The sequence below is a fragment of the Lissotriton vulgaris genome, chromosome 3_1, assembly GCF_964263255.1.
Source record: "Lissotriton vulgaris chromosome 3_1, aLisVul1.2, whole genome shotgun sequence".
Classification (NCBI taxonomy): Eukaryota; Metazoa; Chordata; class Amphibia; order Caudata; family Salamandridae; genus Lissotriton; species Lissotriton vulgaris.
Genome location: NC_141689.1, coordinates 692,068,822 through 692,082,337, shown reverse-complemented (window position 1 = coordinate 692,082,337; position 13,516 = coordinate 692,068,822). Strand labels below are relative to the sequence as shown.

Here is a 13,516-nt window from a genome sequence, read left to right as displayed (position 1 = left end):
TTGTATTATTGGGAGATTTCCCGTGCTGGGTGGGTCCACGGTACTCCAGTCATGCGTAGTTTTTTTTATTTTATATAATTGCGCTTTTTCTGTAATGAGCAACTGGAAAGAAATCCCTTCTATAAGTGGGTAAGCATTTATGTGACAAACACACTGTTGAGTTCTGACCATAAATACGCTCGCTCGCCCTCATGCAACACGTTAAAAACGAATAAAATAAGGGGACGTTTTGAAGTGTTTCAATAAAATGCCCACTAGAGGGAGTCTGGGCGCTTTCTACGAGCCTAGAAGAGGTAAAAACACAAATCAGATACAGTAAAATAGCCGGTGTGTGATGATGAGCATGGGGGTGGGAAGGAATAAGAAGCAGAGCTGGAAAATGAGACTGGTAACCGTGAGCTGTGCGTCCCCTTATCAGGGCTCCTGCACGGAGCTGTTTCTAAAGGGATGCGCAGTGCACAGATGCCATCTACGGCGCTGCGCCCTTCAGCTGTTTTGCAATCACACTTTGTGAGCGCTGCATTTATTAAGTGCGGAGAGGGGAAATGTACACACGCGTTACTCACTGGCTTCCACAAACACAGCTGCCTGCGTGTAATGATTATAAACTCATTTGCAGCTGCGCGTGGTAAATGGAGATTATTCTTCTCGTAAAATTGTGTACCATCTTCATACACCTATACACCATCACATATGCAAGACAAGGAGGTGCGTTATTGAAAAGGTGCACACCAATGTACTACATACATGTATTTTTTAGAGCCCATGTGGAATGTATAATTAAAAGCAAATGCATACATTAAATGCAAGCACTCGTATAGGGGTCTGCTGAAAAGGCTCCAAATTCACCCTGCAGGCTCTGCGCTTCGGTGTTCTAATTTACAAGCAAGCATGCATTGATCCCGACACATCCCTTCCAATAGCACCTGATTAAGTGTCAGCAGCCTTGGAGGTTAAAGAAATACATGTGGTGCACCGCCCTCAGTGATTAATATGCTGCGCCTTCCAGACTGCCGCTGTGGGTGACACCACATCCCCCCGACGGAGAGGTAACCCCCCGCAGCTGCCAGCCTCCAGCGGGTATGAACCATCCCAAATCGCTCTGTAATTCAATTAGTCATGTTTCAAGGAGGGAAAGGGGCGGGGTTTATTTTCTTTTTCCTGGGCTCTGGAAAACGCCTCTTTTAGGTCAAGCGGACCAATCAGAACTGAGTCCATAGGAAAAGACGATGTGTGAGCACAGGGCTGTTGCTGGCTCACAGAATTTCTTTTTTCCCCCCTTTGAGTGGCTGGCTGCAGGCAGTGTCCAGCCTCCCCCCTCCCCTACTGAAGTGTGTCTTACAGCTGATGGTCGCCTGCCTTGGCCACTCTTGCGCTGTTGGGACCCCTCCCACTCCTAGGACCGTGGAGACCCAGCTCCCCGGGACACTGGATGTACCTGCCGCTGGAAGAGCCAGCCTCCTGGAGCCGGCGTGGTGTTGTGAGGGAGGGACGTGGAAACGCGTTGTTATCATTCTTATATTCACCCCCTCATGCGGGGTCTCTGAGCCGCCCATTCAGAAAAAAAGAAGGCGTGTCGCCGCGAGGATACAGCCTGCTTAACACCACCCTCTGCACATTTTTTCTCATCTCCAAAACTGACTTTTGCTCTCCAATCACCAGCCAGTTTTTGATTTTCGTGGACTTTTTTTTATTTTTGTGTGTGGAGGGGGCTGCCTTTCATCTTTAGCTGGTGTGCCTTGCCTGCTGCCCGAGGAGGAGGGGTGCAGCCGCCTCGCCCCCTGTGAAGTGCCGGAAAGGTTATTTATTATTTTGTGTTGCTGTTGTTGTTGCTGCCTCTTCTGATGTCAAGGATTTTATTTGGTGCGTTTCTCACAAGTTGCTGTCTCCCGGGGGCTGCGCGCCTTTTGTAGCCGAGACTTTGCCTGCGCGCCCGTGGCTGGAGGAAGGGGCTGGGGAAGCAGCTCATCTTTATGCATGTGACTGGTGGCGGCCGGCGGCCAGGGAGCGGCGTCTGCCCCCGGAGCCAGCGGGGCTCGGGACGCCGCCGTCTATAAAGGGACCCGAGGAGGCCGGGAGCGGGACGCGCAGACCCCCAGCCATGCCGCGCAGCGCGCCGCTGGAGCCGGGCGAGCGCTGATGAGTCCGCGGGGCCGCTGACGGGGCCAGCCCAGCCGGAGGAGCCGGAGCCCAGGAGCCGGGAGCGCCTGCCTGAATGTGAGACGACAGCCGCCCAGAAGCAAGGAGCGCCGAGATGCCGCACGTGGACATGCTGGCGCTGATCCTCCTGCTGCTCTGGATGTGCGTCCGCAGCCAGGACCCCGGGGCCAAGGCGGTGGCCGACCGCTACGCCGTGTACTGGAACAGCAGCAACCCCAGGTACGAGCAGCGATTGTGGGGGTGGGCACTCCACGCAGAGCATGCACTGAACACAGCAGGACGAGTTTGAGGACACGCTAAAGTGGATAGATCACGAGGCTTATACATATTATGCACCCAATTTACCGCACACAATCCGCAGACGAGGTACATAGTGCGCTAAGCAACTACTACCTTTTACACGCTGCTCCAAGCATAGCGAGGTTCACGTGCGCTGCCCACTGCACACCGTGCACATAGGGTACATGCAACTTGTTTCACATTTGGATCACTGCACGTGCCAATGAAGGTGTTTAATGTGCACATCTCAGACTGCTAATCTGCACTTTTGCGCAACGCAACATGCATGATGTGCAGCGTTCACATGGCATGTAAGTCTACTGAGCAGTAAAATGGGACACGCGCGCCGCTCTGATATACAGCAGGCAGTGCGCAGGGCGTCGTGCACATATAGTGAATAGATCAGAATCTATACATAATGCTCACGCCGTGGGCTTCGTACCTCGTAGTGGTGTCCGCGCGGCCAACGTTCATCAACACAGGTGAAGTCGTGCCCCTCTCCCTGCGCATATCACAGATTCTGCACCGAAGAAGCACTGCACACACCGTGCAATCCTCGCGCTGACTCAATAGCACTTTCCACATGCGCTGCAGTGCACATATAGCACACGGCGCACACCAAATGTTAGATGCTGTTCATCCTTGTAGTGGGTTGAGACATAGGGCTCATCCTGGCCGTGGCGCGCCACACACGCCGTACACAGCAATCTAGCTGAGCTCAATGGAAACCACGCAATGTGCGCACAGTGTATCCTGTACGCAACACTTGCAACTTATAGTTATATTCGGCATGCGCCGGCACCGCGCAGAAACCCATCACTGACTCTATGCACACACTCAGTACACGTGGATGTTGTGCACTTACACGCACTGCCCTCAAAGGATGGACGAAATGCACTCAGTGCAAGATGCACTTTGCATGTAGCGAGCTCTATGCATGTTATCAAAGCATTCTGTTTTGACTCGGGGTCGAGCCCTTCTGCAGCCTGGCTTGCTCTGAACGGCTAAGCATTGCTCTGTGTAGTATGAACCGCACACGTGTACACGCCCGCACACTGTGCACTACTAACATGGCACAAGCGGGCTGCACTTCACAGCCGCTCCCCTCGGGAGGCGCCGGGCTCTGTGGCCACTGGGCACCAAGGGCGCACAGTGCAGTCGCCCTGGTCCTGGAGTGGGCATCTGTGTGTCCTGGCTTGTCCCTTCAGGTGAAATGTGCACATGGCTTATCTTCCCTGTGCTCTCCGGCCGCCGCTGGTTGCGTGTCCACTGTACCATCTGTGCACTGCCGGTACCTCGAGGATGCTATAGGCGCCGGGGGTTGTACCCAGAGCAGGGGGTGTCAGAAAAGTGCAACAACTGCCTGCCCCGACGCACTCACCTGATCACTATCGAGGGAGGGGCGTCCACGGTCTGTGTCTAGGGGTACTAGGTATGTTAAAATTGTTGTTTCTTGCGCATCGTGGCGCAGTGATAGTTTAGAGCAGATCACAGTAAACAAGGGCACCGCACGTGGCTCACGTGTGTCAAGAGCGACGGATGAAGCTCCGCGGGCGCTGAGGGACCTGTAAGCCGGTGCCCACTGCCTGGCACGCGGGACCTGTGGGCGCAAGATTCGCTGGGTTAGAGACGATGGGAGTTAGAGGCGCTCCAATCCCCACCCGTGACACCGGCCGCCGGCGCTCACTACCCTCCTACAGGCACCTTCATCCACTCGTGCCCGCCGTGCGTACCATGGGTCCAGCCTCCGCTCCGGGTGCCCCATGTATTTCTGTCTGTGGTGCCAACCTCGTCCAGCCTCGCTGTGATGTAGGGTGGGTCGTGTGGTACATGTACTGTACAGGGGCACCAGGAGACGGGGCAACAGGTGTCTGGGGGCATTGCTGTCACTTTTCCATTTAAAGTCGTAGTTAGGGCATTAACACTTTTGAGTGGCTCGGCGCCATTTAATTGTCAGCGCGCTTGTAGGTCTCCGGCTGCTTCAGCGCCTCGTCAGGGGTGGTAAGCGCTTTATTAATGCCCATACTATAACGAGCGGGCATCAATCGGAGAAACACGAATTCTCTAAAGACAAAGCACTCAGTAAAGTCTTTCTTTTGTACCCACACTGGATGCTGCGCACCTGATCATGATCATGTGTGCAGCTCTTGTTCTACTGAGCCTGTCGAACCCTAGGGCTAGTCCGAGGCTGGGGCGGGAGCGGCACGGGGGACTTCTTGGCGCTAGGTAATACGCAGCATATGCTGAACGGTGTACGGGAGTCGGCAAGGCTCTTTCCTCGCTGTGGTGACGCGTTATCTGGCCGTTTGGAGGGGGGTCTCCTCAACAGGCAGCGATAAACAGACGGGCCCGCACATTCCGTGGGACAGGGGTAGTCTGACAGCCAACCCTCACCCCTTTCCGGGGATAGCTACCTTTACTCCGTGCCCTCGACTCGCAGGCGGGCACGTGATTTATTGATACTTTATGTTTGTGAAACGTGACCCAGTCGGGCGCTGACGCCGATGAGCCCTTCACGGTCTGCGAGACCTTGTCAAGGCCCGTCTTGTAATGACACATGACAGTTTCTAACGAATTATCTGTCAAACTTAGCAGCAAAGCATCTGATTTCCAAAGGGCGCACGAAGTTCTGATGTTTTCATATTGAAGTCGGTTACATAAGTGCTGCACATTCGATACACCATCATATCAAGTAATAATGCGTGCATACGGTGCAGCAGCACCCGCCGTTCGTGGTCAAACACATAATCCAGAACGGGTACAGTGCTTGAAATGGAAATTTAAAAAAGCGCAGCTACTCACGGCCCCAGAGTACCTGTTCGCAACTGAGCGCCGCTACTCCCCATTAGAAGTATTGCACCCCTCAAGGAAGTGCAGGTACTCTCCCATATCATGAAAGAAGTGCAGGTCCTCGCCACCTGTCCACTTAACTCACTGCCCAGGCTTATGCCCCAACATAATCTCTGCCTCGTAGAAGCATCTGCCAAACAAAGGGCGCACGAGCCTTTCCACCAAGGTTTTCCATCTTAATCTATAATGTTCCTCACAGGAAGGACCTCGGGAACACGGAAAGCCGCTCCCGCGGATATTTCGGCGGAACCCGCGTTTGTTCTTATCTTTTTCACTGCCATCTCCCCCACTTCAACTCCGTGCCCCACCCCACAGCACCTCGATGCGCCCGAGACGGGGCTATTCTTGAATTGTGCATGTTTAGGAAGTGTGTGTGTGTGTGTAGTACCAAATACACATCTCGTTCATTTCTCAACTTTCTACACACACATTTTGCAAATCGGTTCCACGTTTATATACTTTTATTAGTATAAAACCCCGTTTATCACTGATCCCTGGGAAGCATGGGGTTGGGTCATCGTCTTAAAGGCAGCCCCAAGGCTCTCTGCACACCCTTACTCTCATCCATTGAACACATTGTTCATAAAAAGTGAACAAAACCCGAAAATGATAGTTCAGTGTCCGTTGTTAGCTATAACTGCTTCAGCAATCTCTCCCTGCTACAGATAAAACGTGTTTCTAGCAAAGCAAATTGTACTTTTATACATTCCCAACTACATAATTGTTTTTGTACACCCACCCAACCAGTGTGGTCCAGTATTCTACTTTCTGTTGTCAATAAACATTTCCATGTATGAAAACTACTCCTTTTTCCAAGCTTACTGCCCCAAAATAACAGCGTAATGTGTAAGAAATTACATGACGGCTAACATGTAATATTGTTCTTCCATATTGCCACCTTGGGGTGCGAGTGACATTTATAAATTCCTTGGCCTCAGCATTGAATTATACATTAGTGTGTGTGTGTGTGTTTATGTATATATATATATATCTGTCTGTCTATGTATATATGTCCCGCTCCTCACTTGAAAGTAAATCAGACCAGCACTCATGTCGGTTAAATCCCACCATCCGATTTATAGTGATATATTACAAAAAAACATGTTTCTCATTATGCCTTTGTCAATGTCCTATATATATATATGTGTGTGTGTGTGTATATATATAGAGAGAGAGGGAGAGAGAGAGAGAGCGCGCGCACAGGCACAGATATGTGTACTGATGCAAACTATATGTGTGCACAACACTGGCAAATATCCTCTCACAGTTTACCTTTGAAATGTGAGGTTTACTGCAAAAAACAGCAGCTTTTTCTTCCTTCTCTGCTTAGCTCCGGCTTCATGAAAGTGCCCCCCTCCCCGCAGTGGGAACACCATGACTCGGCTCCAGTCACCTGGGTACTGTATTTTCCTGGTTGAAACCAGATGTGAAGAAAGCCTCTTTACCTGGTGTGTGCTGTATCTCCTACTTTCACCAGCATGGCTGCCTGATGTAGCTGTTTGGCTTGAGATGAGAGCACTGTTTTTTGTCACAGGTCATGTTTTCATGGGTTCTCGTAGCCTGTGCAGAAGCAGAATCAGTGCCCCCTTAGTTCTGGCTGCTGTCATTTACTTTAAAGGAACACAGAAACATTTTGAACTCTTTTGCCTTGTTTGCTTGCTGTAGTCTGAAACCCACACAGCCCTTTGCCTCAGTTTTTAGTAGATAAAAAATGGCAACATTGGGCTTGGATAATTCCATCACTACTACATTTCATGTGGAATAGAAATGAAAACACCATTTTGTAGCTCATAAACTTGATGAAAACAACAATGAAATAGCGCTTTATGTTTGTCTTGTTAGGAAGATTTGCAGTAATATACCACAAAAGTTTTGAAACAAAAACATTTTATGCACAGAATTGTGGTGAGAAGTTTTCTTTTACATTTGTCTGTAGTTTGTGAATGTTGACTCAAAACGGACATGGCTAACATAGATAGCTGACCTAGGATTAGGGGTGTGCTAAATTTGTGTAATTTGCTTTTGCATATTTACGTGAAATCCCAAAGAAATTTCACTAAATTACACAAAATGGACATTCATTCTTGGTTCTATAATTTAGCATGAAATGTGCCCATGTGTCAATCTTTTATGCGAGGATGCATTTTGCGGTAAATAATTATGCAAAAAAAGCACTGTGAGTAACAGCCACTTGCGCTCTGGTTGTTCGTGTTGTTCCAGTGTGATAACTTGGTGTGAACGTGGCGTAATTATGTGAGTTTTCGTGTAACAAGCATAATGCAAAATTGCTGAATTTATGCCAATGATATGGTGTAATTTACATTTTGCCTGGGCCTACCTAATAAATCCACAAAAGGGACTAGGTATTCCGTGCACATTGGCAGTGTATTTGTAGCAAACAGCCAAGTACGCATTGAAAATTGGCCAAATATAACTAGCATTCTGACTGGGCTTATGCAGAATACTTGTTGTTTGTAGATAGCAAATTGGCCAGGGACACATAAAACTAGCCAAGTACATATGGCCAGTTTGGGGGGTAAGATCTGTCAACTGCCCTGCTACAAATTGCCAACTAGCCAGTTATATATGGCAAATTGATTAGCCTTTCATGGCAAAATAACTGGGAACAGGTTTTAAACTGGATATGTACATACTGACCCCCTGGCTAGCTCTATATATCCAGATACCCAGCTTCAGAAGATATACTGATGAGGAATGCATGGTAAACTGGCTTGGTACGCATGGCACACTGGCTCAGTACACCGAAATCTGTCGGGCCCATATAGAAAATTGACTAAATGCATATTTCAGATTGCCCATGGCAGAATGAGCACATATGACAAACAGGCTGGTTAGTTCTGGTAGTCAGACTCTGTACGAATGGCAAACTGGTTAGGTACTTGCAGCAATCTACTAGGACATGCACTGCAAATGGGTATGCGTGGCAAAACTGACCGAGCACTAGTGGCAGACTAGCTAAATCTTCCTAGCAACAACTTGTGCGCTTTCTGTCTCGCCACGGTCCTTCAATCCTCGAGCCATTAAAAGCTCCTTCGTCTTCATCCACTATGAACTGCAGGGGACTTCTCATAAAATTTCTTAATTCTCAGCACCACCTTCGCCTGACAAGCCTCTTTGCTCTGCGTCGTCCACAATGTGTACTTATAGCATCTCCTTGGTCTTAAATTGAAAAAAAAACTGTTCACCTGTTATAGTTTTCGAGAAAATGGAATTGAGGTGTAACTGGAGAGAGTGCGGGGTCTGACAATGCCTTGGTGTAAATACTGACTTCTTAAGCAGCTCCATAGACTGTACAGAGACAGCAGAAGACGGGTACTGTCGTAGCACGGTCTATGCCCTGAGCCATGCCATGACTGTGTTCTTTTACATGGGCTTCTGCTGTATCTGATAAACTTAAACAGAATAAGATTGCAGCCATATTTGTTAAGGGTTCGGCTGTGTGTATGTGTACTAGCTTGGTTAAATGAAGGACTGTCTTCATAACCCTTTTCCAAGACTAGCTGAAATACCAGTTTACCAGTTAGAAATATGTCTTACTGGAGTCAGTTGCTAGCATGTGGACATTGTGACATCCCAGGCGCGTCTATGGATAATATTCAAACCTGCTTGCACCTTAGAACTGGTTATTGGTGTCTAATTCTGTCTTTTGGTTTCAGACAGTATTTGTATGAACCCAATGGAATGGCCCTTGTTTTTCCCCACTTGGCATCTAAAGGCCAATTTGTGACGTTTTTTTCCCTGATGTGTGTGTGTGTGTGTTTGCGTGTGTATATGTATATATATATATATATATATATATATATTATACACCGACACACCCCACCCATTATGGATATCCAGTGTTCAAGGCCTAATGTACTCCACCTGAGTCCAGCAGCAGCCACTTGTCTCCTGAGATTTTTAGCAAGGCGATGGACATCACAAATGTGGTCTTTGACACACATTTGTGCTTCATAGACACTTCCTTTGTTCCTTTTCTGAAAAGTAGTAAACCTTTCTTTTGGTGATAGATTATAAAACCCCTAATCTGCAATACACTTTTTACTTTTCAGACCAAGGTGGTTAAAAACCATGGACTTCCATTTTTTGTGGGCTGAGTAAAGAAAGGTGAGGTAGCAATGATTTGTTTAGACGTAGGTATAAATTTCGAAACACGGCTAATTACCTAATCGTCAAGTAAACTTTGTGAAGACAGGGGCTCTCTGCTTCTTCGCAGCTTTTATTAGGATGAGCACTGCAAACGGCTGAGCTCTCCTCTAGGCGGGATTGACTACCTTCCAATAAAGGCCACGCTAATATTTGGAATGATTGCGTTGTGTTTTCTTGAGATGCTGAATGGCCTCTGGTGTCTAGAGTGCCTGCAGCTAGAGCGCGTGTTAAAGAGGACCGTGTGCTCAGGGAGCGCCATCTTGAACAGTTGCTTCGAATTCTTTAGAAGCTTCCACTGCAATTAGCAACGCACAACAATTAAAAGGTTGTGACGCTTCACAAGAGGAAACAGAGCCTACTTTGTAATTAATTTTCATAGTTGTCGAAAAGATACTTCATGTGCACGCCCAGCGTTTTATTGAGATATTTTGAAATAGTGAGTGTGTGCTCTACCTTTGGTTTTGTGACTCGTTAAACATTAGGCCCGGAGGTATCAAAATGTAAATTATTGCTGTACAAGTTTTACAACGCTCATTTAAGTTGGCATGTGATATTAAAGGCAGACTATTGCAGCTTTCAGGTGTAACCTTTAAGTTTTGTGAGGAGAAGCAAGATTTTATTTAAAATGGATAATTATACTTTAAAATCATAAAATTTAGAACAAAGTTGCTTCCTTAGAAGGCGTGCAGTTCGTTGAAGAATTGATAGCAACGATAAAAACGTTAGAGACAGTATGTCATTAAAGTTGCTTTAAAATGAAATGATGTTGTCCTCATTCTGAGTAATATACTGTGGGCGACTACCCCTGGAATTTGGTTCCAAATAAAGCTTATCGGTGAACAAAAGTTATCAGACATTTAAAATTAAAAAGATTACTTTGGTTCGTGAAGGACAACGCTGAAAAGTATTGAAACTATTGTGTTATTAGCCTGTTGCACTTTTATTATACTTTAACTGTGTGTGACTTGCTATTATCTGTACAACAGCACTGGGAGTTATAGTCAGTGTCCTTGCAAGGAGTGCCATCGGATTCATACCCAGGCACTGGGAGTCCTTGTGGGCCTGGCGCGCGCAGGCCCGACGGGGCCTCATTGGAGCAGAGCGCGCGGTGTTAGACCAGGCTCCTCCGCGCCGCGTTGTACAGGGTATGTGTCCGTGTGTGTTCAAAGCCGGCCTTTGGTAAGATAGTGCCCTGGGCGTGGGCGAGAGAAACGAGGCGCCTTTGCTGATGGTAATACATCAATGAGGCAGCAGGGGTTCCCCTTTGTGGTCACTGGTCAGTCCCTGGATGAGCAGGGACTGGCCCCTGAACGCACACATCCCCCGACCCCCCCCCCCCCCCCCCCCCCCAGCTCACTTAGATAGCTTAGCTGCCTCACACAGACGGTTTTGTTGATGTGTGCCAGCAGGGGTCAGAGGGAAAAACACATCGCCGCCTTATGATGATGAAGGCCTGAAACCGCTTTAAACTGGCAAATCATACAGAAACGAACAGGCAGGCAAGATGAAAGGGCGCTGCAGTTGACATGACCCATGCACCCAGCTCCATGCGCCCCTCAGAAAATTGGCGCCCAGGGCCTGAGTCCAGCTCGCCCTACTAAAGGTGGGCCCTGGTTGTGTTAGAGTGCAGTAGGCATCCAGAGAGGCCGCTTTGTTGTGTTTTGCCGTTTCCTTCTGCTTTGGGGTTTGCTTCTCCTTTGCTGCGCAGGGCCCTCGAGTCTAGGGGTTCGACCTCCGTTTAATAAGTGAAGCGCTCCTTCTAGGCGCCTCCGGACGCACTGTCAGAAGTTCATCACTCATAGCTTAGCCGATTTTAATAGTGTTACTCTAACCCCCGACGCGCTGACAGACTCCCCGGCCCTTTTCAGACGCTGCCTCGTAACTAACTAGCCATTTCCCCCTGTGAATCCCACACAATGAGCAATGCTTTTTACAGGCCTCGACCTTTGCCGGGAGGGCACATGGCGGTGGGGCGAAACCACCCTCTCAAAGACTCCCACTTCATCGTTTGCAATGTCCCTCATAAAGGCGCCGCACCCCCACAAGTCCCTGGACTGCTCGAAACAGAGCCCTTTCTCCTTCCTGGGCCGAGAAGACGAAAGCAGCCGCTCCAGCCGCAGCGCGGATGCACCGGCGTCGGAGGGAAGACACCGAGCTGCTCGGCCTGGCCGCATCTCCATATTTAATAATACTGTTTGCTGCTCTCCCCTGCGCCTTTTATTTATATACAGTATTATGCATGCACGTCACACGCTGCAGGCCAAGCAATTATTGAGCTTTTTGTCTCACAAGCATGATTTTAAATGTAACCTCCAAGAATAACTGCTGAATAATATTGGGAAGACCGAAGTATTTTTCAGCAAGACTTAAAATCTTGACGTAGAAGGATTACTGCACAGGCCTGTTTTACATTTCTTATTTTCTAGCAAAGCTTAAAAATTCTGCATCAAAAAATCATAGCTTTCATAATTCACCACAGCCTATTTTATTATTTTTCCCCCATTTTTGCAGTTCATTTTCTAAAGTACATGCGAAACTGGGTGGCAGAGAAGTGAATGTTGACCTAAGTGGTGGAGACTGGAGAATTGTTGTAGGTAAAATGCCTGTTGAGACACAGACACGTGTTAGACGATAAACTGCAAATGGAAAAGTTTGCTTCATATCCATAAATGGAGGGGCTATTTTTAATGCATTATCACAGAAATGAAAAAATCCTAAAATTAGTTTTTTAGAAATTCTTAACTTGCCAGAGCTCAAGCCTTTCAGAGAACTTTCTTACATGCGTACATTGCCGTAGTGAAACCCACGCGTGGTGGACAATTTATGCCATGAATGGCTCTGTTTGGATGGATTGTTGGGAAGAAAAATTGTTCCCTAAGATTTTACAGGAGACATAGGTGAAGTGGGCCCTGTGTGGTAGGCAGGTGGTTATCGAGGATGATAGGGTTGTGGAAGATGTGGCAGATGTGACCGAGTGGGTCGAGGCCAAAACAAGTACAGCCCAGAGGACACAAAATCGGGGATCCATCTTGTGTTACTAGGAAATTCAACAGAAAAGCTATATACTGATCGGTTGAATCAGATTATCTGGTGTGTAGATAATCTTGCAGTCGCCGTGACTGTATAGTGTAGTACTTAAATGTACTAGATCTTGAGTCATGTATATTTTTGAGGATTTGTAACTAAATTACAGCTCAGAAAAACCAACTGATGCCTTGATAAGTCAATGGCGTAATTAGTTTTTTACTGTGCAAGCAAAACCTTCAAAACCTGGTACACTTAAAATTAAGAACAGTCGTCTCGGAGAAGAAATAAGGAGTTGTTTCGTTATTGACTGGATGCAATGTCTTTTAGTCCCTCCTAAGCTACTGGGCAACATCTTTGTCGAAAGGCTCGTAGCTTTAGAACTGACAGGTAACAGTTCTTATTTGAAGATGTTCTCTTCCAGTTGATGAGTTATTAGACAGAAGATAAAGTTGCCACCATGCCGTAACTAGTGCCGTATGGGATCCATTGTAACGTAAAAGACAATATCATCATGCTGGCTTGCGTTTCTCCTCCATGAATGCTTTCATGTGGGGTAAATTAGGTCAAGGTGTTTCAAAAACAATGTTCCAAGGTTCTATGATTTCGGATAGACGCCAAACTCCTTTTTAGCACTGTAAATTCTTAAATACACTCATATGCTTCCTCCAGCGACTTACTATATGAGGAACATCATGCACAAAACATTCAAGTGCAACACAGCAGCATTTCTACCCATTTAAAATACAGTAACTCTTTTCAACATCGTGTTTGGACTAAAAACTTACCTGTAGCAGTATCATGTTGTAATCATCACAATAGATGCCTATTAATTTACTCATTTATTAAAATAGGCCCGGCCTTTAATTGAATCCTAGTGTTAGAGTGAGCAGAAAGGAGCTGAAATACTTTGTGATGTTAGCTACTTTAAATGAATCATCTCTGTATAGTTTACTGTTACTCATTTAACACCTTCAGCGCGGCGCAGATTCCTGCGCTGTGCTGAACGTTCTAATGAGCCAACGGGCTCATG

At 47.3% G+C, this 13,516-nt stretch overlaps 1 protein-coding gene across 2 annotated transcripts in view; it reads left to right on the top strand.

Annotated features, from left to right (window-relative positions):
* Positions 1 to 1,258: 1,258 nt before the first annotated feature.
* Positions 1,259 to 13,516, top strand: part of EFNA5 (ephrin A5) — a 424,468-nt gene continuing 412,210 nt past the window's right edge. Inside the window, exon 1 of one of the 2 annotated variants that reach the window (XM_086961001.1) lies at positions 1,259 to 2,379. In XM_086961001.1, the coding sequence (XP_086817127.1) occupies positions 2,255 to 2,379 (125 nt within the window). In that variant the 5' untranslated portion in view covers positions 1,259 to 2,254. The remainder of the gene's footprint in view (positions 2,380 to 13,516) is intronic. The other variant, XM_086960998.1, reaches the window with a different exon arrangement.